The 26,323-nt window shown below is 36.8% G+C and overlaps 1 protein-coding gene across 17 annotated transcripts in view; it reads right to left on the reverse strand.

The window, feature by feature from the left end:
• ARHGEF9 (Cdc42 guanine nucleotide exchange factor 9) overlaps positions 1-26,323 on the reverse strand; it is a 152,574-nt gene that overhangs the window by 48,193 nt on the left and 78,058 nt on the right. For all 17 annotated transcript variants that reach the window (XM_055267074.2, XM_055267081.1, XM_055267073.2 and 14 more), the window contains 2 exons: positions 24,461-24,652; positions 15,253-15,432 (listed from right to left, as the gene is read on the reverse strand). In XM_055267074.2, the coding sequence (XP_055123049.1) occupies positions 15,253-15,432; positions 24,461-24,652 (372 nt within the window). The remainder of the gene's footprint in view (positions 1-15,252; positions 15,433-24,460; positions 24,653-26,323) is intronic.

Genomic DNA, 26,323 nt, shown 5'->3' on the forward strand with positions numbered 1-26,323 from the left:
AGAAAAAGAGAGTATAGGTAAATAAAATTAGAAATGAACATGAAGATATTACAAAAGATGTCTCAGAGATGAAAAGGATTACAAGGGACTATTATGAACAATTATATGACAACAACTTGGAAATACCAGAGGAAATGAATATATTCCTAGAAATATAAAACCTACCAAGATTGAATCAAGAAGAAATAGAGAGCCTGAACATTAACAAATAAAGAGATTGAAGTAGTCATTTAAAATCTCCTAACAACAAAAAATCCCGGGACCAGATGGCTTCACAGCCAAATTCTACCAAATACTCAGATAAGAATTAGTAGCAATCCCTCTTAAACTCTTCAAAAAATAAATAAATAAATAAATAAGCTAAAGGGAATACTCCCAAATGATTCTAAAGTCAGACAGAAATACAAGAAAAGGGCCAGGCGTGGTGGCTCATGCCTATAATCCCAGCACTTTGGGAGGCCGAGGTGGGTGGATCACAAGGTCAGGAGATCGAGACCATCCTGGCTAACACGGTGAAACCCCATCTCTACTAAAAATACAAAAAAAATTAGCCAGGCATGGTGGCGGGTGCCTGTAGTCCCAGCTACTTGGGAGGCTGAGGCAGGAGAATGGCGTGAACCCAGGAGGTGGAGCTTGCAGTGAGCCAAGATCGCGCCACTGCACTCCAGCCTGGGTGACAGAGCGAGACTCTGTCAAAAAAAAAAAAAAAAAAAAAAAAAAAAAACAAAGAAGAAAACTATAAGCCAGTATCACTAATGATCATAGGTACAAAGATTCTCAATAAAACAGTAGCTAACCAAATTCAGTAACATATCAAAAAGATCATACATCATGACCAAGTGGGATTTATCCCTAGGATGCAAGCACGGCTTAACAAATCCAAATCAATTATTGTGATACATTACATTAGCAAAAGGAATAATTTAAAAACCACACGGTTATTTCGATAGATGTGGAAAAAGCTTTCACAAAGTTCAACATCCTTTCAGGATAAAATATCTTCACAAATTAGGTATTAATATTAAAAATTTCCTCAACATAAGAAAGGCCATTTATGAGAGGCCCACAGGTAACATCATAATCAATGGTGAAAAATGGAAAGCTCTTCCTCTAAGATCTGGTATAAGGAAAGGATGCCCACCCTTGCCAATTTTATTCAAAATAGTACTAGAAATACTCACCATGGCAATCAGATAAGAAAAATAAATAAAAGGCATCCAAATTGGATCAGAAGTAAACTAGCCCTATTTGGAGATAAGATGATTATATATATAGAAAGACCAAAAGACTCCCCCCAAAAATTAAAAAAAAAAAAAAACCTGTTAGAACTAATAAATGAATTCAGTAAAGATGCAGGATACAAAAAAAAAAAAACAGTGTACAAAAGTCAGTTGCTCTCTTTATACCTATAATGATGTATCAAAAAAAGAAATTTTAAAAAATCATATTTATGATACCATCAAAAATGAAATATTTAAGGAATACATTTATTCAAGAAGGTGAAAGATCTGTGTACAGAAAACCAAAAAACACCCTGATGAAAGAAACTGAAGAAGACACAAAGAAATAGGAAGATTTCCCATGTGCAAGGATTGGAAGAACCAATATTGTTAAAATGTCCCTACCACTCAAAGCGACATAGAGATTCAACACAACTGCTATCTAAGTTCCAATGGCATTTTTCATGGAAATAGACAAAAACATATATAAATTTTCTATGGAACCAAAATAGACCCATAATAGCCAAAGTAACTCTGAGAAATAAAAATAAATTTGGAGGCATCACACTCTTTGATTTCAAACAATATTAGAAAACTATGGAAATCAAAACAGTATGGTACTAGCATAAAAACAGATATACCAATGTAATAGAATAGAGAGTCCAGAAATAAACCAAAATGTAATAGAATAGAGAGTCCAGAAATAAACCCAAGCAAATACAGTGAACTAATTTTTGACAAGAGCACCAACAGGACACAATGGGGAAAGTATAGTCTCTTCAATAAATGTTGTTGGAAAAACTGGATATCTATATGCAAAAGAATAAAATTGGGCCCATCTTTTACACCATACACAAAAAATCAACTCAAAATGCATACGAGACTGAAACATAAGAGCTGAAATAATAAAACTACTAAAAGCACTACTGCTGTGCTTTTTTATATGACACCAAAAGCACAGGCAACAAAAGCAAAAAGAAACAAGTAGGACTGCATCAAATTAAAAAGCTTCTATGCAGAAAAAAAAATCAACAACATGCAAAGGTAGCCTATAGACTGAGTGAAAATATTTGCAAACTGTATGTCTGATAAGTAGTTAATATTCAAAATATATAAGGAACTCACATCACTTCACAGCAAAAAAACAAATAAACAAATAAACTAATTAAGAAATGAGCAAAGAAAAAAGACATAAAAATAGCCAATAGGTATATGATGACGCTCAACAACATTAATCATCAGGAAAATGCATATCAAAACCACAATGAGAAATAACCTAGCATTTATTAGGATGGATATTATCAAAAAGATAAGACATAACACATGTTGACAAGGGTTTAGAGAAAAGGAGACCCTTGTACACTGTTAGTAGGAATATATATTGGTACAGTAGCCACTGTGGAAAATAATACCTTTAAGATGTTCCCAAAGAAATTAAAAATAGAATTATCAAATTATCCAGTAATCCCTCTTTTGAGTATATGCCCAAAGGAAATGCACTCACCACCACCTTGTAAAGATATCTGCACTCCCATGTTCATTGCAGTATTATTAACAATAGCCAAGATGTGGAAGCAAACAAAGTGTCCATTAATGGATAAATGGGTAAAGAAACTATCGGGTGTATATGTATACGTAATATGTTGCCTATATTTTAATAAATTACCTCTATTTTAATTTATTTATATATATATTACGTATACATACAGAGACACAGAATAGAATTATTATTCGGACTTTAAAAGGAAGGAGGGAAGGAGATCATGTCATTTGTCACAACATGGAGGAACCTAGAGGACATTAAGCTACATGAAATAATCCAGTCACAGAAAGAAAACTACTGCATGATTTCACTTATATGTGGAATCAAAAGGAAAAAAAATGAATACATAGAAACAGATTAGGATGGTGGTGACCAGAGGTGAGGCGGTGGGAGAAAATGGGAAGATATAAGTCAAAGGGCACAAAGTTGTAGTTATGTAGGAAAAGTCTAGAGATCTAACCTACAGCATGGGGACTAGAGTCAACAATATTGTATTACACACTGGAAATTTGCTAAGAGAGTAGATTTTAGATACTATTACCACAAAATATAACTATGTGAGATGATATGTTAATCTGTTTGACTGTAGTCATCACTTCATCATTTATATCAAAACATTACATTGTACATCTTAAATTTATACCTTAAATATTTTTTAAAACAATCAAATTTTAAAAGGTCAAAATCATACAATGAAAACTAGAAAACAATCCTGGGAGAAATCACAAAAAAATCAAAATAAACAGTTAAATGTTCATGGATCTGAAGATTCATCATATCAATGTTCCCAAAACTAATCCACAGATTTAATGCAATCCCAACCAAAACACTGATAGGGTTTTTGTTTGCTTGTTTTTGGTAAAATTTGGCAAGATTATTCTTAAATTTATATAGAAATACAAATAACCTAAAATAGCTAAAACTGTTTTGAAAAAGAACTAAGTTGGAGGAGTTATGCTATCTGATTTAAAGACTTGCTATGAACCTATATTAATCACGAAAGTGGGTTACTATTACAAAAACAGTCATATAGATCACTAGAACAGAAGAGTGTACCTAAAAATAGATCTGCACATATATGCTTAATTAATTTTTGACAAAGGTGCCCAGGCAATTCAATAGGGGAATCAGTATTTTTTAACAAATATCCATACAGAAACCAATTAACCTTGATCTGTATTTTGTGCCATATATAAAAATTACCACAAAAGGGATCATAGGCCTAAATGTAAAAAATAAAACTATATAACTTCTATTTTTAAAAAAGTAGAAAATCGTTATGATTTTGAGATAGGCAAAGAAAGTAGGAAACAAAAACGTGACCCATAAAATAAAATAAAGCAATAAACCGGATTTCAATAAAATTAAGTTTATGCTTTTCAAAAGATACCCTTAAAACTAAAAATCGAATTACCATTCAATCCAGCAATCCCATTACTGTGTATTGACTTAAAGAAAATAAATCATTATATCGAAGGAATACTTGCACTTGCATGTTTACCGCAGCACCATTCATAATAGCAAAGATAAGGAATCAATCTAAGTGTCCATCAACAAATGAATGGATAAAGAAAATATGGTACTTCTACACAATGGAATGGTATTCAGCCATAAAAAGAATGAAATTATGTCATTTGCATCAACATAGATGAAACTAGAGGTCATTGTCTTAAGTGAAGTAAGCCAGGCACAAAAAGACAAATATCACATGTTCTCATTTATTTGGGGGTGCTAAAAGATTTGAACACATGGAGGTAGAGGGTGGAAAAATAACAGAGACAGGGAAGTGTGAGCGGGTGAGAAGGGAGAACATGAAGACAAGTGGGTTAAAGGGCACAAACATAAGATAGAAGGAATACATTCAATGTTCAATAGCAGAGTAGGATGACTATACTTAAAAAAATGCATTGTACCCTAAAACTCGACTTGATCACTATGCATTATACATATGTTAAAAATCTCTCACATACTCTATAAATATGCACAACTTAGAAAAGACACAGTTAAGAAAATGAAAGGCTAAGCCACAGACTGGGATATAATGTCTGCAAATAACTTATCTGACAAAGGACTTGTTAACAAAATATATAATTCTCATAACTGAGAATGTCACCAAAATAGCACAGTATATGTAGCTTTACTCTCCTCCACAGAAAACCAAAAAGAACTAGCCACTGCCAAGATTATAAAAAGGAATATTCCAGAACTCAATCACTGAAGTTGTGACAATCCCAGAGGCCACAGCAAACTGAAAAACTGCAAGCAAAAGGTAAAATAGCTCCTTCCCCAAGCTGCCAGGCACTGTGTAGAAAGGTACCCTCAAAATCAAGGTTCCTATACTGGAAAAAATAAAAGTGGACAGCTAGCTTCTCCATCATCTTAGATTCCTTTTCAGAAAAATTATTCCTGCCTCAACCTATAAGAAGCCTCTTGAATGCCTGCAGAGTAAAAAATCCCAAAGGCAGCTAGAGTTAGAGGGTGGGGGTGGGGTTAGCAACACCCAGTGCATGAAACTCCAGCTTCCCTTCATCTGACCTCAAAAAAGACACCAAATCAGAAAGGCTGTTTAACAGCATCACGTTGCAGGAAGCACACTTCATCAGTCCTCTGGGAACAAACCTCCATCCAGCATTCCCACAGAGCTGGGGTATCTTTGGGATTCCTTCCCATCCAGGATGAGTAGCACTTTGAACTTGAGAAAGACTATGTCAAATCTGGGTTCAGGGTGCCATCTAGTGTTGAAAAGGAGGCAGTGATCTCAGGCTAAGGGAAGTAGTCACTCTGCACAAAACCTCTAGACAGACATACTTCTGAAAGACCAAACCAAGCCAGACAGTGAAGACTGGAATAAAGAACTAATCCTTCAATGCAAATGCACAGACATATATCCATAGAAAGAGCAAAAAGGAAACCATGACATTCCCAAATAGACAAAATAAGGAGCCAGTGACTGACCCTAATGAGATGATGTTGTGTGAGCTCTCAGATCAAGAATGCAGAATAGCAATTTTCAGGAAACTCAGAAAATGCCAATATAACACAGAAAAGCAATTCAGAAATGTATTACAGAAATTTAACAATGAAATTGAAATTTTAAAAAATTAAACAGAAATCCTAGAGCTAAGAAATACAATAGTCAAACTGAAAAATACATGGGATGGTCTCAACAACAGAATTGATCAAGCAGAAGAAAGAACCGGTGAGCTCTAAGACTATTTGAAAATACACAATAGGAAGAGAAAAAATAATGAGAAAAATGAAGAACGCCAACAAGATCTAGGGGATAGCCTCAAAAGAGCAAGCCAAAGGGTCACTGGCTTTAAAGAGGATGTTGAGAAAGAACAAAAGGTAGAAAGCTTATTCAAAGTAATAATAACAGAGACTTTTCCAAACCTAGAGAAATATATAAATATCCAGGTACAGGGCTAAAGACCACCAAACATGTTCAATCTAAATAAGATTACCCTAAGACATATAATAATCAAACTCTCAAAGGTAACAGACAAAGAGGGGAATCTTAAAAGCAGCAAGAGAAAAGAAGCAAATAACATATAAAGGAGTTTCAATTCCTCTGGTAACAGAGTTTTCAGTGTAAGTCCTGCAGGGCAGGAGGGACGGGAGCAACATACTCAAAGTATTGAATGAAAAAAAAAAAAAACCCTCCCATACTGTGCCCAGCAGAGCCATCCTTCAAACATGAAGGAGAGATACAGACTTTCCCAGACAGAAGCTGAGGGAATTCATCAACAGAAGATTTGTCTTACATGAACTGCTGAAGTCAGTTGTTCAATCTTAAAAGAACACTAATATGTATCAAGAAAACATCTGAAGTTATAAAATAAACTGGTAAATGTGTATAGACAAATTCAGAATAAACTATGCAGACAAATACTGAATTGTGGTGTGTAAACCGTTCATAGCTTTAGTATGAAGACTGAAAAAAATCTATCAAAAATAATGACAACTTATTAAGGTCAGCCTGGCCAACATGGTGAAACTCCATCTGTACTAAAAAATACAAAAATTAGCTGGGTGTGGTGGCATGTGCCTATAATCCCAGCTACTCAGGAGGCTGAGGTAGGAGAATCGCTTGAACTCGGGAGGCAGAGGTTGCAGTGAGCCGAGATTGTGCCACTGCACTCCAGCCTGGGAGACAGAGCAAGACTCCATCTCAAAAAAAAAAAAAAAAAAAAAAAAAAAAGGCAATTTATTAAGGGATAGGCAATATAAAAAGATGTAAATTGAGACAACAAAAAGTTAAAATGGGGAAGTAATGGACTTAAATTGTAAAGATTTTAGTTTTTAATTTTTCTTTTGATCAAAGTTAAGTTGTCATCAGTTTATAAGATGTTCTAAGCCCCATAGTAACTTCAAAGCAAAAACCTGTAAAAGATACACTAACAAAAGCAAATAATTAATACATACCACCAGAGAAAAATCACTAAACAACAAAGGAAGATAGTAGTAACATAATGGAAGAGAGGAGTTATAAAACAATCAGAAAATACTAACAAAATGACAGTAGTAAGTCCTTACCTTTCAAAAATAACATTGAATGTAAATGGGACTAAATTCTCCAATTAAAAGAGAGTGGCTGAATGGATTAAAAAAAACAGCATCCAACTATATGCTGCCTACAAGAAGTTCACTTCTTTAAGTGAATTTCTAGTGAATAAGACACATATAGACTAAAAGTGAAGGGACGGAAAAAGATACTGCGTATAAACAGAAACCACAAAAGAGCAGCAGTGGCTACACATATATCATACGAAATAGACTTCAGGTCAAAAACTGTAAGAAGAGACAAAGAATGTCATTATATAATAATAAATGGGTCAATTCACCTAGAGGATTTAACAATTATAAATTTGCATGCACCCAACACTGGAGCACCCAAATATATACAACAAATATTAGTAGATTTAAACAGAGAGATAGACTACAACACCATAATAATAGGGAACTTCAACACTCACTTTCAGCAATGAACAGATTATCCAGACAAGATATCAACAAAGAAATACTGGATTTCAGTTGTACTATAGACCAGATGTACGTAACTGAAAATAACAGAACATATCATCCAACTGCTGGAGACTACACATTTTTCTCATCAGCATATAGAACAGTCTTGAAAATAGGCCATATGTTAGGCCATAAACAAGTCTCAACAAATTTTAAAAAGTCAAATTAATATCAAGAGTCTTTTCTGACCACAATGAAATAACACTAGAAATCAGTAACAAGAGCACTTAAGAAACTGTACAAATACACCAAAATTAAATACATTGCTCCTGAATAATCAGTGGGTAAATAACAAAATTCTTTAAAAAAATAGAAATTTCTCAAAACAAATGAAAATGAAAACACAAGATAGTAAAGCCTATGAAATACAGCAAAAGCAGTACAAAGAGGAAAATGTATGGCAATAAAAGCTTTCATAAAAAAAAAAAGTCTTCAAATAAATAATCTAGCAAGTCACTGCAAAGAATTAGGAAGGCAAGAACAAACCAAACCCAAAGCTAGTAGAAGGAAATAAATAACAAACACCAGAGCAGAAATAAATGAAATTAAGGCTGAAAAATACAAAAGATCAATGAAATGAAAAGTTGTTCTTTTGAAAAGATACACAAAATCAACAAATCTTTAGCTAGACTAAGAAAAAAAGAATACCCAAATAAATAAAATCAGAGGTGAAAAGGGAGAATATAACTGATACCACAAAAATACAGAGGATCATTACAGAGAATATGAACAACTACAGGCAAACAAATTGGAAAACCTAGAAGAAATGGATAAATTCCTGGATACATACGACGTACCAAGACTGAACCATGAATAAATAGAAAACCTGAACAAACCAATAACAAGTAACAAGATCAAAACAGTAATAAAAAGTGTCTCATCAAAGAAAAGCCAAGGACCTTATGGTTTCACTGCTGAATTCCACCAAACATTTAAAAGAGAACTGATACCAATTCTATGCAAATTATTTCAAAAAAGTAAAGAGGAGGAATACTTCAAACTCATTCTATGAGGCCAGCATTACCCTGGTACCCAAACCAGACAAAAACAGGTCAAAAAAAGAAAGCCACAGGCCAATATTACACAGATGCAAAAATTCCAAACAAAATACTAGCAAACTGAATTAAACAACACATTAAAAAGATCACTCACGATGATCAAGTGGGTCTCATCCCAGGGACAAAAGTTTGGTTCAACATATGCAAATAAATAAATAAATGTGATACATTAACAGAATCAAGGACAAAACCCATATGATCACTTCAATAGATGCTGAAAAAGCATTTCATAAAATTCAAGATCCCTCCATGACAAAAAGACAACAAACTGGGTACAGAAGGAACATGCATCAAAATAATAAAAGCCATATATCACAAACCCACAGCTATCATCATACTGAACAGGAAAAAAAATCAAAAGCCTGTACTCCAAGATCTAGACCAAGACAAGAATGCCCACTTTTACCACTGTTGTTCAGCGTAGTACTGCATGTCCTAGCCAGAGCAATTTAGGCAAGAGAATGAAATAAAGGGTATCCATATCGAAAAGGAAGAAATCAAATTATCCTTGTTAGCAGATGATATAATCTTATATTTAGAAAAACCTAAAGACTACATACACACACAAAATGCTGGAAATGATCAACAAATTCAATAAAGTTGCAGGATACAAAATCAACATACAAAAAGCAGGTGCATTTCTTTTTGCCAATAGTGAACAATCTGAAAAAGAAACCAAAAAAGCAATCCCATTTAAAATAGCTACAAAAAAATCAGAATAAATTTAACCACAGAAGTGAAAGATCTCTAAAATAAAAACTAAAAAGCACTGCTGAAAAAAATTGACAACTACACACAAAAAGGGAAACATATCCCATATTGATGGATGGGAAGAATTAATATTGTTAAAATGTACTGCCTAAAGCAACCTATAGATTAAATGCAATTAATTTATATTAAATTAATATTGTTGAATTAATATTGTTAAAATATACTACCAAAAGCAATCTACAAATTAAATGCAATCTCTATCAAAATACCAATGACATTCACCATAGAAATGGGAAAAAAATCCTGAGGTTCATGTGGACCCACAAAAGACCCAGAATAGCCAAAGCAATCCTGAGCAAAAAGAACAAAGCTTGAGGCATCACACTACCTAACTTCAAAATACACTATGAAGCTATAGTAACCAAAAAAACATGGTACTGAAATAAAAACAAACACACAGACCAATTGAACAGAATAGAGAATCCCAAAATATACCCATGCATTTACAGCCAATTCATTTTCAGTAAAGACACCAAGAACACATATTGGAGAAAGGACAGGCTCTTCAATTTATGGTCTTGAACAAACTGGATGTCCATATGCAAAAGAATAAAACTAGACCCTATCTCTCACCATATGAAAAAATAAAATCAAAATGGATGAACGACTTAAACGTAAGACTTGAAACTATAAAACTACTAGAATAAAACATTGGAAAAATGCCTCAGGTCATTGATATGCACAAAGACTCTATTGAGTAATACCTCTAAAGCACAGATAACAAAAGCAGAAATACTCAAATGAGATTATATCAAGCTAAAAAGCTTCTGCACAGCAAAGGAAACAATCAACAGAGTGAAGTGACAACATACAGAATGAGAGAAAATATCTGCAAACTATCCATCTGACAAAACATTAATAGCCAAAATATATGTGACTCAACTCAATAGCAAAAAAAACACAAATAATCTGATTTAAAAGTGGGCAAATGCTCTAAACAGACATTTCTTAAAAGAAGACATACAAATGGCCAATAGGTATATGAAAAATGCCCAACATCATTAATCATCAGGGAAATGCAAATCAAAATCACAAGGACATATCATCTCACCCCAGTTAGAATGGTTATTACCAAAAAGACAAAAAATAACAAATGCTGAAGAGGATGCAGAGAACAGAGAACTCTCATACACTGCTGATCGGAATGTAAATTAGTACAGCCATTATGGAAAATGGTATGGAAAACTAAACATAGAAGTACCATATGATCTAGCAATCCTATTGCTGAGTATATATTGTATATAGCCAAAAGAAGAAAAATCAATATGTCAGAAGAGACATTTGCACTCCCTTGTTTATCACAGCACTATTCAAAATAGCCAAGATATGGAATCAACCTAAGTGCCCACTGATGGATCAATGGATGAAGAACATGTGCTATATATACACAATGGAATATCATTGAGCTATAAAAAGAAAATCCTGTCATTTGCAGCAACATGGATGGAACTGGAAGACATTATGTCAATTGAAATAAGCCAGGCACAGAAAGACAAATATCATATGTTTTCACTCATATGTGAGTAGCGGCTATAAAAGTTGATCTCATGGAGGTGGACAGTATAGTAGTAGTTACCAGAAGTTAGGAAGGTTGTGGGGAGAGAAGGATGAAGAGAGGTTGGTTAATGGGTATAAAACTACAGTTACAGAAGAAATAAGTTCTAGTGTTTGATATCACAGCAGTTAATAATTAATGGTATATTTCAAAATAGTTATAATTATAAAAACAATTGTAGTTAACAATAATTAATTGCTTGTTTCAAAATAGCTAGAAGATCTGGAATGCCCCCAACACAAATAAATGATAAATGTTTGAGATGATGGCTATCCCAATTACCCTGATTTAATCATTACACATTGTATTCATGTATCAAAACACCACATGTAGTCCTAGCACTTTGGGAGGCCAAGGCGGGTGGATCACGAGGTCAGGAGTTCCAGACCAGCCTAGCTAATATGGTGAAACCCCATCTCTACTAAAAAACTGCAAAAATTAGCTGGGTGTGGTGGCACACGCCTGTAATCCCAGCTACTCAGGAGGTTGAGGCAGGAGAATTGCTGGAACCCAGGAGGCAGAAGTTGCAGTGAGCTGAGATAGCACCACTGCACTCCAGCCTGCATCACAGAGTGAGACTCCATCTCAAAAAAAAAAAAAAAACAAAAAAACACATGTACCCCATAAATAAGTAAAATTATTATGTATTAATTTTTAATAAAAAAGAACTCTCAAAGCTAAACAATAAGAAAACAAACAATACACTTAAAATGGGAAAAATACATGAACAGACACTTCACCAGTTTTTATATAGATGGCAAATAAACACATGAAAAAAATGCTCAACATCACTATCCATTGGAAATGCAAATTAAAATTACAATGAGATACCACTACACACCTACATGTTAGAATGGCTAAAATTAAAAAAAAAAAAAATAGTGACTGGCCAGGCACGATGGCTCATGCTTGTAATCCCAGTCAGCACAGGTGGGAAGATCACTTGAGGTAAGGAGTTTGAGACCAGCCTGGCCAACATGGTGAAATCCCATCTCTACTAAAAAGACAAAAATTAGCTGGGTGTAATCCCAGCTACTTGGGACAGTGAGGCAGGAGAATTGCTTGAACCTGGGAGGCGGAGGTTGCTATAAGCCAAGATTGCATCACTGCACTCCAGCCTGGGTAACAAAGCAAGACTCTGTCTCCAAAAAAAAAAAAAACACTGATAATATCAGGTGTTGATGACCATGTGGAGTAACTACAACTCTTACGTATTAGTAGTGAAAATGCAAAATGGTACAGAAACTTTGGAAAATAGTTTGGCATTATCTAATAAGTTAAAAATCTACCATGCCACCTAGCAACCCTAACCCTCGAAGGCCTTATCCAAGAAAAATGAAAACATATATTCTCAAAAAATACTGTACTAGAATGTTCATAGCAGCTTTATGCATTAGAGTTCAAAACTGGAAACAACCCAAATATCCATTAATTTGTGAATAGGTGGTATATCCATGCAATGGAGTGCTACTAAGCAATAAAAAGGGATAAACGAAAGATATATGCAACAACATGGATGGATATCAAAGGCATTATGTTAAATGAAAGAAGCTAAACACAAATGATTATATACTGTATGATTTCACATATATGACATTCTAGAAAAAGCAAAATTTCAAATAAAAAGGAGATCAATGTTTGCCAGTAGCCAGGAGTAGGGGCACAGATTGTTTGCAATGTCTAGATAAGAGGACTTTGTGGAGTTATAGAAATGTCCTATATTTTGATTATCATGGTGGTTACACAACTGTATACATTTGTTAAAACTCCTCGAAGTATACACTTAAAATCACTTAAAATGAATGAATCTTATTGTATATAAATTATATCTAAGTAAAGCTGATAAAAATGAAATTCTAGAACTAATAAAAGGGTAAACAATTAATTTTTAAAAGGAAAAATAATACATTAAAATAGATAACACACGGGGTTTAAGTGGGGTCTATCCCAGTAATACAGTGTTCATTTCACATATGAAAATCATTCAATCCAAATTCACTGCATTAACAGATTAAAGGTAAAAGTATGTTATCATTTCAAAACATAAGTGATTCTTTTTTGCCCCCAGGGGACATTTGTCAATGTCTGGAGACATTTTTGGTTGTCACAACTGTGTAGCAAGGCATTGCTACAGACATCTAGTGGCTAGAGACCAGGAATGCTGTTAAACATCCTACAATGTACAGGGCAGCCCCCAATTGAGAACCACTATTCTATATTCTACTTTCCCCATTCAATACTATGTTTCTGATATATGTTGCTATAAGGTACGTACATCTAGTCTTCTGTTTGTTGCTACATAATCCCTCACAATAAGCGAACCCCATCCACTTATATATCTCCCTGGTGATAAATACCTAGGTTGCTTCCAGTGGTATTCCAACACATATGACACTGCCTTGCAATCAACAACAGCCTTGTATGTGCTCCCTTGTGGACTTCTGTGAGAGTTTCTCTGGAATATACATTCAGGAATGGAACCAGCAGGTCATACACATCCTTAACATTTATAAATACTACCCAGGTGCTTTCTAGAATGGCTGAATGAGTTTACACACCATACAGATAAGAGTTATCATATCAGGCCTGAAATTGCTATTCTCAGAAAAACCTGCTGGAAATATTTCCCCTTGACTGGCATCTTGAAACTTGGTTCTCAAGAGGGTTCCCCCACTATTCCCTGATAAGAGTGGCTCACTGTGTCCAGACTGCCTGTACAAACAATGTGGTTTATGCTAAATACCTGCTTTCCTTCTGGGAGTCTGTAATTTTAGTATACACTAGGCAGAAGGTGTCTACATGATGAGCCCACAATAAGAACCTTGGAGACTGAGTCTCTAATGAGTTTTCTTGGCAGACAACATTTTATATGTGTTCTCCCAACTCATTCCTAGGGGATTTATGTGCATCCTGTGTGACTCCATTGGGGGGATGGACTCCTGAAAGCTTGTGCCTTGTTTCCTCTGCACTTTGCCCCATGTGCCTTTTCCTTTTGCTGATTTTACTTCGAATTATTTTGCTATAATAAATCATAACTATGAGTATAACCATATTCTGAGTCCTAAACCATATTCAATATAACCATATTCTGAGTCCAAATCACTAAACATAAGTGTGATCTTAGGGAACCCACCCCAACACAGAGTCTCATAAGTAAAGCAGGAATATTTCCAAGAAGGCTTATTTTTAGCTGCATGCTTTTGTGTATCATTTGAATTTTATATTATGTGCACATATTAAATCTTTAAAAATAAATACTTTATTAAAAGGAGAAACGTGCTGTCAAAACAACTAGGTCACCTGTGAATGAGACTCAGATGATGTCAAAGAACCAGAGAGATCATACAGTGTAACCTCACATTCCAGATAAACAAACCAAAGCCCATGAAGGACTTGCCCAAAGTAACCCAGACAGACACTACAGATACAGGACTCAAATCCTCACTATCCTGTCTCCCAGAGCTCTGTCCTCAAAGGCCACATGTTCTTTTCCTATTTTTGTCACTTGTCCTTTTCCAGTGCCCTTCCCATAAATGTCTTGCAGGGACCACTTTCTTACTAACCATGATCCTTCTTATTTCTCAGATTCCTTGATTCTCTGTGCAGTGAATATTTTGAGTTCCTCCCAAAATACTGAGTCTCATGGAAACTTAACAGAAACAGAAAAGGGAAGATGAAGAAAAATTCTACTGGTAACTGCCAAGAAGGAAAGGGAGAGGGGAGGGGAATGGTAAAGAAGGAGAATCCTAGGTTGCTTCTGATGGTACTCCACCACGTACGACACTGCCATGCAATCAACAGCCTTGTATGTGCTCCCTTGTGGACTTCTGTGAGTTTCTCTGGAATATACACTCGGGAATGGAACCAGCAGGTCATACACATGCTTAACATTTACAGGGCAAATCACAGCACTTTTCTAAGTCCTTGTTTCCTGGCTAGAGACCAGGGGTCAAAATAAGGGCCCGAGAGGAACCCATCCCCCACTGCAGGACAAAGGAGCTGAACCAGACAGCTCAAACGCTTTTGAGAGGTGTTTCCTAACACCTCTCAAAACCCTCCCCAAATGGATAAGATACTTACATGCTCTAGGAAGCAGGGTCCTATCTCGCTGAGGTGGGGGTCATCATTGTTATACTGTTTCTCCAGGTCTCTCACAAAGCCCATCTGAAATCTGTAGATATCTTCAATGTTCCCAAAGATTACCTTCAGTTGCTCGTCGCTGAACATGTCCCTTCTTTTCCGGCACTGCTTCAGATAGCCCTGCAGACAAAGAAAAAGCCTAGGCTGAGGAAGTCCCTGACTTCCAGAAGGCTTTACACTTCCTAAGCACTTAAGAGCCTCATTTTGGTCCCAAGAAGTAGGCATGGAATAATTATTTTCATTTTTCATATGAGGAAACTGAGGTTTACAGAAGGAAGTCACTCCCCCAGTGAGTAATTAGGAAAGCTGGATTGCCAGCAAAAGTCTTAAGAGTGCAAAGACTCCAAAGTCTTTTCCTTGCATCCTCTATGAGGAAGACCCCCAAAGTCAAATATCCCTTTCCAAGAAGCTGGTTGAGCACATTTTCACAGGTCTTATTAGCTACTGATTTAGCTGGATCCATTCACATCTCTAAAGTTCTATTCCTTATAGGACCAACCCAAAAGTCTTAATAACATTGACAAAAAATTGGGAACAGAGGCCAGAACAGGAAAACTTCCCATAAGGGAACAGAAATTGACAAAACAAAACCATTTCTTCAAAAAAAAAAAAAAAATTCCCTCATGAACTTTAATGTCAGGAAATAACCAGGAATAATAGTTGTTTATCATTTTAGACTTTCCCTGTTGTGTACATCAAAATACACATACGATATTTTCTTAGACATTCATGTCTTCACATACTTTAAGAAAATGCATTCACACTATTCACATTATGCAAATATCTGCCAAACCATTTCTCAAAGCAAATGTCTCAACTATCTGAGGTAGCTGGCCAGGAGTGATCATTTAGATGAGCTCAGACAACAAGCCTATGTGTGCCTGGACATGGTGTTTTTAACAGAGCAGGTGTTTAGGACACATTTATAAATTTATATATATATTATATATAAATTTATATATATTATGTATTATATAATATATATATAATATATATGTATTTATATATTTATAAATAAATGTGTCCTAACACATTAATATGTCCTAACATATTATTTATATATATGTTTATATATATATATATTTTTATATATATTTATAAATAAATGTGTCCTAACACATTAATATGTCCTAACACCTAACACGTGTCCTAAACACATAAATGTGCCCTAAAAACATAAAACACATTAATAAACATAACCACTGATGAAAGAGAAAAAAAGGATGAAAGAGATTCTTGGTCTAGTAAGAAAGCATTGAGGTAACATAAACCAGACTCAGGGCATACTTAAGTCAGGACAAAAACAGCCCTGATCTAAATTGCATCTTCCATTTGGAACCTACTGTCATGGGTTTTCACTTGATAGTTGCTGTCCTCATTAGAAATCAGTAGCACATAAACACGTTCTTGGTGAGAATAAATTATAGTCATTTGCTGTCATCACAAAGCTAAGTGAAATTACCTTAACACTTTTCTTAAGGGTTGAACCCCTAAGGAAGAGTTTTACAGGGACTGATTTACCACATAAAGCCCTGTCCCTATCCTCACTTTGTCTCTCTTAACACAGCTACCAATGAGGTCATCTGGGCACACTCCAGGAAGATCCTCATCCCTGGCTTCAATGCCTTTTACTGACCCCTACAACAAATCTCACTTCCTATATCTGCTCTCACTCTCCAATTTAGCCATTAATTAGTAGGTGTCTTTAAATAGTTGGCAAATTAATAGTCTATGCCTGTGTTGACATGTTTAACTAATGATTTGTACCCTCATTGACTGACATGTTGAAAATTTCCCGTATTCTTTCATATACAATTTTTGATCAGGAAGAAAATTCCCAGAACACCCTTTTGGCTCCACTACCTTTACAGAGGTTGCTCCCCAAATTCTGCCTCCCTAGAAAGCTTTACATTGACTACCAGAAGGAATGGCAATAAACTCCTGTAGGCCCTTCCTTCCCTAATATGTAATTCCCAGAGCCTAGTATGTCTGGGTTTGTCTGTGCCTGTGTGCCTGTCTATCTGTCTCTTTCACCCTACCATCTCTGGACGTGTCTTAGCTACAATGGAGCAGGGAGAGCAGTGAGCATATCATCTCAACATTAAATGGGAGTGAAGGCTTCCTTACCCCTTCTCCCACTTTTTTTTTCCCTAAGGCAGGCTGAGGAGCACAGCTGGGGGAAAATAGTAACAGTGGCACATTCAACATATTACTTCTGGGTAAGCAATAGGTACTGATGAGTGACCACAATGGGAGACAGAAGAGGCTAGCCTAGATAGCTCATTTATCTCCTGAGAAGCCAGTTCAGAAAATATTTAATAGTTGTGTCCACTGCTCCTATTTGAAAAGTCTCAGGGAAGAAACAAAACACCATAAAATCGCCAAAATTCAACAACGATACTAGAAGTCAACATCAGCATAAAATATAACAAATAAAAATAAGAGAGTGGTCTTAGGAAAAGAGAATGAATAGAGAATTCAGTCCAACTTCCTAAGTCCCTAAATATGTTATTTATTGCCACTCTCAAGGAAATAATTTTCTTTCTATTATATTATGTACGTTATGGCAGGGGATATATTAGGAAGAATGCCCACAGGATGGTAGGACCCTAGAATGTTTTATCAACTCTTATTTTTAAAGCCAATGATAGATTATAAACATATTCTGGTACATTTAGCTTGATGAAATATTACATAGCAGTTAAAATGATAATTAGGAAGACCATGTAGAAACATGGAAAATTGTTGATGATACAATGTTGAAAAGTAGGACATAAAATGGTATATCAGTGTGATTACAACTCTGTAAATATATACACATATGGACAGATTTGAAGGGATTATGCAAAAGTGCAAATAATTCTGTTATAGTTAATGGATTCTGGCTGATTTTTGTTCCTATTTTTAAACTTCCTCTAATGCTGTTTTTTAATTGTCTTCATGATCAAAAATGGGATAAAAGTCTTTGCCAGAGAGTGTAAAGAAAAGAAAATGCAGCTATAAGAAGGCTGCCTGGAATGAAATATTATCAAGGAAAGAGGAGGGAAGACCCAATGTCCTCTCAAGATCTCCTGCAGCCCTAGTGTCTAAGATACCCACTTGCTAAAGATTACAAATAATAGATGTAAACTGCCCTTATCAAAAAAATAAGCGATGACACATAAGAATATGGGAGCAGCTGGTTAACCCCAAAGTGTCACCCTCGACCTCTATACCACACAAGTTTCTGGAAAAAGAAAGGCCAGAAGAAATGATTAGCTCCCTGGAGTCTTGCTTTTTTTATCCCCTTCTTTTGGCTGGCCTGATGGCTATCAAATTTTCCACATCAGTGGTGAACAGAGGGTAGACTTAGGGGGTCAATCAATACTTGTCTACTCTCATTCACTCATTTTTGAAGGTATGTAAGTTTAAAATTAGTTGGCAGTGAAATGTGATTGCCAAAAAGCCTAATACCATTTTCAGTTAGAAAAAAGAAGAAATATATTGAGAGGCAAAAATGGGAGAGGTAATTGGAAGGTAGTCATACCACTGCAGGAGAGCAGAATTAAATTTTGAGTCCACCCTCTTTTCAGAGGAACACCAAGAAAATAGCACACAGCCAGAGGGGAGTGAGCAGGGTAGGGAGGGGCCTGAAAAGCAACATCATGAAGAATGATGGAAGAAATAAAATTTGTTTGTCTTAGATAAGACTCAGGGCCCATTGAAGGCCTGTCACAGGGCAGGGGGAACAAAAGGGGTCTGTGGCTCTTACTGCCAGGTATGCTTTGAACACCCCATCTGAATGGTAACAGGGAACAGGATACTATGGCTCAAGGGAGGCAGTTTCTTAGAGCCTAACCTCTGTCTCCTAGGAGTAAAGTGGGCATGGGTGGGAAGGCAGGCCACAGAGTAGCTAAGATAAATGTGGGTATTATCAAATCAGTCACAACTGGCATAAATTAGCTCTGGCATTGTTATGGTAACAGCAAGGAAAGCTGCCCATCTATTTCACTTTGTTCTTAAACCCACCAGGGCTGATCTACGAGTTGAGACCTAGTGCATTGATCTAGAAGTAATGCCTTGATATGGGATATAAACAATACCCAAGATCTCCAGAAAAGATCCTAGAAACTACCAGAAAATAGGATGAACCAAACAGCACCTGGATCACCTGGGGTTTAGGAAATTCTTTAGGGAAGGGCCCTCACAAAAAGTTTAGACCTCAGTGTCTCTGTCTCTAAAATGAAGACATCGAAAAAGATTTCCATGGATCCTTTCAGTTCTGACATTCTAGGGGTTTCATATGTCTTTTTTTTTGCCTGGAATCTGAGGCCTGATGGGAGACCTGACAAACATCTTGAAGATTTTTTTAAGAAAATTAGGAGACAATGACCATGGTTGTTATTCACAGCCGTATCCTCAAAGTTTAACAGAATACCTGGCATGTAGTTGCTGCTCAGTTATTTGTCAACTAAATGCTAATTAGTTCTTCCCATGCTGGTGATGATCAAAGGTAAGTTAGAAGCAGAATGTTCAAATTGGTGGTTTTCTTTTATTTCCTTCTTCCTCTCTTTGAGATAGGAAACTCTTTCTTCAAATGAAATAAAAAACATATTCAAAAACAAGAGAATAAAGAAGATACCTGCAACATGGAAAGCTGACAAGGAGTTCATATCTAGAATATACAAGGAACTCTTACAAATCAGCAAGAAGAAACATAAGAAACTCCATGAAAATGTGCAAAGAATAGGAACAGGGCACAGATTATCCAGACAGAATGGACAGGTAGGGCCTATGGCAGGCAGAAACCCCTGGGCTTGGCATTTTAGGCTGACTAGCTGACTCATATTTTTATCCTAGGATGCTGTACAAATATTACTATTTTATACAATGTGTTATCATTTTCTATGTGCCAAGATGTAAAGACTATTGGGATGTATTGAGATAGGCAATTTGCAGAAGGGAAAACCCAAATGGCTAATACGTTTGAAAACCTCAAGCTTAAAACATACCAAATGGAAATGACTTGAAGCTACAGCATGCCTAAGGAAGAATTTCTTGATAGTGAATGGTATGATGACTAATACAGATAAGTGAGGAAAGCTAGGCCAGCTTCTCTGGAGGCATTTGAAGACAGAATGTATTTCATAGGTATCAGATGGCTCAGCTTATCTTCCTCAAGAGAAAACAGACAAGACAGCTTTATAAAGCATCGTTAGCTCTGCTTACTCTTGCCTCAGTTTCCTTGATTGTACTTTGAGTTCTAAGGTTACAAGAGGCAATATCACCAATTGTTGGTCAAGGTGATCTAGAACTAAACTGAAGGTATTTTATACCACTGTCTGGGTTTAGAAAGAAGAATGTAATCTGCAGAGAACTCATTTGAAAAGATTATGTCTCTTACTGACCTCACTGAGTAACTTCAATTAAAAACCCCTTTATTTCCTACTTCTTCATTTGCAAAATAAGGGTGTTATAACTTAAATGTTTGTAAAGAACTTTCTGCTCCCAGGAGGGAAAAAGAATGTCCTCTAATAAATAGTGTCACTTTTTTTATATTGAATATAATTTTCCCCCTTTCCCCTTCAACAAGTACAAGAGTAGGAAGTGTTTAGAACTCTCCCATAACCTACAGAAAGAGTGGTTTATGCCATGTTAACACATCCATGCTTGAGTAAGACATGCTTCCAAGGGTACCAAGAAGGAAGAGGCAGAAAATGCAGAAGTAGCCTGGCTCGCTATCACAGTTTTTCTCTAGTGAGGGCATATCTACATCTCACAGAACTAGAGAAAAAGTAAGAGCCAGACAGAACTTAAAGAGGTCCTCCAACCTACGCAATTTAGAGATGGGGGACAAGGCCTAGGGTGAAAAGACTCATCTGAGATTCCCCAGTCAGTTAGTGACCAAGGTAGGTCCTGAACCCAGCACTCCCAATTCTGAGTCTGGTATTCTTTCTGATAAACCATTCGCTCCTCACAGCTTTTGGTTTAAAGATTACACAATCCTGGGCTAAACTACTGTCTTCTGATCCAGCTAGACACAGCTTTCTCCACTTCCCTTTGATGCCTGTGATTATAGGGTAAGACAAAGAGATAGCTCCCATTTAAATACTTAACTTCAGCACCAATAATTGTTGAAAAATAGGGAAACAGCAAATTGTCAACAAAAGGTTTGATTGGGTTGGCTGGATTGGAAAACTCCTTAAAGCAAGATCATATCACCCCCAAGTTTCTGGAAAGACAAATAACTTCCATTGCTGTCCTGAGTCTGTGTCCCATAGGAAGAGGCCAAGATGTGTGGGCGTTGAGAGAACCTTCTAAGGACTTCTACTGGGCTAGTACCTGAGAGCTCTGGGAAAATAATTTTGCTTCTTAGAGACTCAATCTGTTGATCTAGAAAATAGGTATAACAATAACAACTTTTGTCCTCTTTGAAGATCAAATGACATATGATGTGAATGTACTTTGCCAATCAAAGCAGTACATACATGTGAGCAATTATATTTAATTTTGACTTTAAGCAATATTTATCGAGCATCTACTATGTACCAGGCACTGTGCTGGGGGAATATATCAGTAAATCAATAGATGAAAATCCCTGCCCTTCATGGAAAGTACATTCCGGTAGAGGAGACAGACAATAAACAAAATATATAAGTTAAATATATAATATGTCAGATAAATAAATGTAACAGATAGAAATAAAGCAGGAAAGGGGCAGAGGCAGTGAAAGGTTACAGGTTTAAATAGAATGCTTAGAGAAGTCTCAAGAAGATGATATTTGAGCAAAGACTTGAAGGAGCTGAGGATGGGAGCCATGTAAATGTAGGGTAGGGACGGGAATGCTTTAAGCAGAGGGAAAAACCAGTGCAAAGGCTCTAAGGGAGGAGCATATTAGTAATGCTGAAGGAAAAGCAAGAGGCCAGTATAGCTGGAGTAGTAAAGAAAGTATAGCAGAAACGAGCAGGAGGTGAAAGTCATAGAGGCAAGGATGGGTTGACCACACAGGCCCTTGTAAACAATAATAATTTTGGCTTTTACTCAGGTAGAAATGGTGAGCCATTGGAAGGTTCTGAGCAGAGGAGTGATATGACCTGACTTAGATCTTGACAGCATCCCTCAGCTACCAAGCGAAGAATAGACTGTATTTAATTTTATGAAAAACACTATGACATTGTAATATAGATATCATTTTGGAGCAATGCTCCTCAAACTTTAATATGTATTATACATCAAATAGTAACTTTGTTAAAATGCATACTCTGATTCAGTAAGCCTGGGTTAGAGCCAAAGATTTTGCATTTATAAAAAGTTTCCAGGTGATGCAGATGCTGCTCTAAAGTACAAGACTTTGAGGCTAGAAGTTATGTCCAGGCCTGGCACAGAACAGAATTCCACTAAAAGTTTGCTGAATGAATGAAATGTCAGTGGTTTGATGCTGAATGCCATGTAGCACATTCCGAGGGGGAATTTTTTTAGCATCAGCCATTGATGTGAAGGGAGAAGGAAGAAGAAAAAGACATATGGATGGATGGGTGAATAAATTTAAAAAGGAGGCAGAAAAGAAAATTACCTTTTTCCAAATACAACAGATGTTATTGCAATATTCTATTTACTTAATTTCCTCAACAAACTTAAGAGATTGGTATAATGAAGCCCATTGGAAAAATAGGAAAATTGAATGTCAGAGGAGTTAAGGGGTATCTTCAAGCCCACAGGGTTAATTAATGACCAAGTTAGAATGTGAAAAACCAGCATTCCATGTCCCCACACCTCTTGTTCTTTCTACTCTATCTGCCTCATGGCAGGGCAGGGAGTGGGGCAGTGGGAAAAGATAACTTTTAATCTTCCTGAAAGGGGTGAGAAAATCAGTTGAGATAAAGAAAGTTCAGGCACAAAATCCTTGGCCTTGGTGTTTCCAGAGCTATACTGTCCAATGTGGCTGTCATTACAGATATATGGTTACCTAAATTAAAGTTAATTAAATGTAAATACAATTTAAAATTCCATTTCTCAGTCATACCAGCCACATTTTAACTCTTCAACAACCATAAATTATTGGCTTATAGCTACTATATTGGAGAATGCAGACATGGAACATTTTCATCATTGCAGGAAGTTCCATTGGGCAGTACTGATATAGAGAAATAAGAACTTTGAAAAACACTGGAGCTGTACTACTGACTCCACAGTGGACCCTAGGCTGGGGGACAGAAAATAGAACCTAACCCCTCCTCTGGAAGGAAGGAGACAAAAAGATTCAATGCAGAGTTTTCCCTGAGTCAAGAAAAAAGATATAAGTGTATGTGTGTGTGTGTGTGTGTGTGTGTTTGTGTGTGTTTAATACTTTTAAAACGCTGCCTTCATTTCCCATTGGTCTTCCCTTCCTGTTCAGTAAAATGCCCTTTAAAAATGCCAACTTGCATCTACTAAGCTTAAGAGAGTACGAGAGTAAAGGCTCTCATCTTCATTTAGGACAGAGAGATGGAAGGAATAGGGTTAGGGAATATAGAGAGACAGCTCTTGGGGAAAAAAAGTGACATACTGAAGGAGCCCAGGTTTGTCCATGCAGCCTTCATCTTCTGTGGAGTCCTGTCTCCAAGCTCTTTTCTGCTTACACTCACAACCGGTGTTGTCCAAGTGAGAGAGTAGTACCAGCAGCATCAGCATCACCACGGATGCCCATTAAAACTAAAAATGCTCATGCCTTACCTGAGACTGATAATTCAGGACTTGGGGGACAAGAGTGAGAGGGTTGCTTAACAAGCTCCCCCAGAAACTCTGGTACATATTGAAGTCTGTGAATCACTGGCTTGGCAGGAGATACATTTTGCTTTAATGAGTGAGGTTAAGCCCTTACATGAGATGGCTGTAACTGGATCAGATACCAAAAAGATAAAGGTAGAGATGCAGGGGAGAGAAGGAGGAAGACTAAGAAAGGGTAAAGAGAGAGAGAGACAATGAATATAAATGAATAAATATTAAAACTAGACAGAGAGAAAAATGTGAAAAACAGAGATTGAGAAACCCTAAGGAAGCAGTTTCACCTCACTGAACAGAATCTGGGAGGCTATGTGCCCTTTCCAACATCTTGAGACTGCCACAGCCAGGGCCCAGGAGGGTTGTTGGTTCTTCACAGAAGGGCCTCCACATGAACCACCATGGTTACCTCACAAATATCCTTGAGGTGCTTGATGTAGTGACGCTCGGTGCTCATTATCTCATTGATGACGTTGGCCCGCATCTGGTCCCGGTTCTGTAGTGGCCGCCCGAGACAGAGGCAGTCTGAATTGGGGTCCAGGTGTCCGTTCTGCACATCACTGGGCCCCTCCTCCACCTCATCCTCCTGGTTCACCCAGAGCTGTGGAAGCAGGCAAAAGAAAAATAATGAGTTAGCTTCCTTCTTTGAGAGGTTTCCAGGCAAGTAGAAAAAGGATGAACTGAACTTCTCAGGTATTCAGAGAACCTTCAACCAGAGACCTCTGCAAGTAGAATTCCAAACCTGGCTCTAGGGTGACTTTTTGCCCTGGGCATGGGTTTAATCTTCTCTAGGTCTCTGGTGACCTATCTGTAAATAGAGTGGAGGGACTAAATTCATTCATGCTGCAGCACATCTAGGTAGCACAACTGGATTTTTAAAAAGGTTAAGCTATACATCTTGAGTGCCACATTTGGATTGCTGTCAAAACACAGCATTCATGCACCTGCAAGTATAGAGGCCAAAGTTAAATACTAGAGTGGGTGTCTTGAAAACAAAGTTCGGTGTTGATTTCTGTGATAGGATATACAAATAATCATCAAAATTTGACTGTAAAATGCCTTGGACATGAAAAGATCTCTACCTCTTCAAGATTGGGATAGGGATGGGAGAATACTTCCCCACCACATACTAGCAACAGCTATTAATTGGCACCAACTATACACCATTCACTGTGCTAAGAGCTTGCAATATACTGTATTCAGCCCTGCTAGATAGGTACCACTATTACCACCATTTCACAGAAGAGGAGAGTGAGGCTCAGAGAAGTTAAGTAATCTATCCCAAGTCACACAGGAAGCAGAGGAGCCGGGATAGGAGCCAGTCTGTCTGTCTCCAGAGCTTATGCTCTTAAACACTGAGCTAGAACCTTTGTGCCTCTGGTTCTAAGGAAGACAGGAAAAGAAAAGGAAAGGGCTTGGGCCCAGGTGGGCAGACAATTATTAGAATCATCAGAAATTGATAAATTTGGTAACAGTTGAGACTGTCCATTCTAAATCACGAAGGCAGTGGGAAGCTAAAAAAAAAAAAAAAAAAAACCTTTGGGACGGCCGAGTGAGATGTCTCTGGATCTTCTAGATGACTTTGACTGAAAATCAAGAAGAAGGCCCAAGAAGATAGCCCTTCCCGCCACCCCCTGCAGTCCTAGGAAATGGGGAAACCATGGGGGCAGGAAGGAAAAGAAGGGTGGGCCCACTTGGCAGAGTGACAAAATCTGTCAGGGGTAATTAGCCAAAGAGCTTGCCAGTTGTCTCAACAGGTTTAATCAATTCTCTGTATTTTCCATATTTTCCCTCCTTAAACCCCAGTTTTTTCCACATTCCTGCCTCAAGAAGCTGAAATCACACAATTTAGATGCATCCCTATTTCTGCCATCAGAAAAGCCTTTTAGTGGGTAATCACTCGGGGGGAAGAGGCTTTGGGATAGAACTAGAAGGATGGTAGTTACTTCCCAACTCTGTATATTCTTCCTTCTTTCTTTCTCTCATAGGAGGTGAGGAGGCGTGATTACCACTCAGTGAACTTAGAGATGTCACCAGCATATATCTCACTGAATTGTCACAGGCCAAAGTAAATAGGGCTCACTCTGTTTTTATGTATTTTGTATATACAGCCAAATTTGCAAAATGTATCTCTATCCAAAACCTATCACCCTCTGCAAGTGCTCCATTATAAATCTCCTTCCAGGTTCTAAAAGGTCAGCTTTGTGTCTTCAATATGCTAATAGCTGTCCTTTAATGCAATCAATAGGCAATACGAGAGATAATTATTCAA

Source organism: Symphalangus syndactylus, chromosome X, assembly GCF_028878055.3.
Source record: "Symphalangus syndactylus isolate Jambi chromosome X, NHGRI_mSymSyn1-v2.1_pri, whole genome shotgun sequence".
Lineage (NCBI taxonomy): Eukaryota > Metazoa > Chordata > Mammalia > Primates > Hylobatidae > Symphalangus > Symphalangus syndactylus.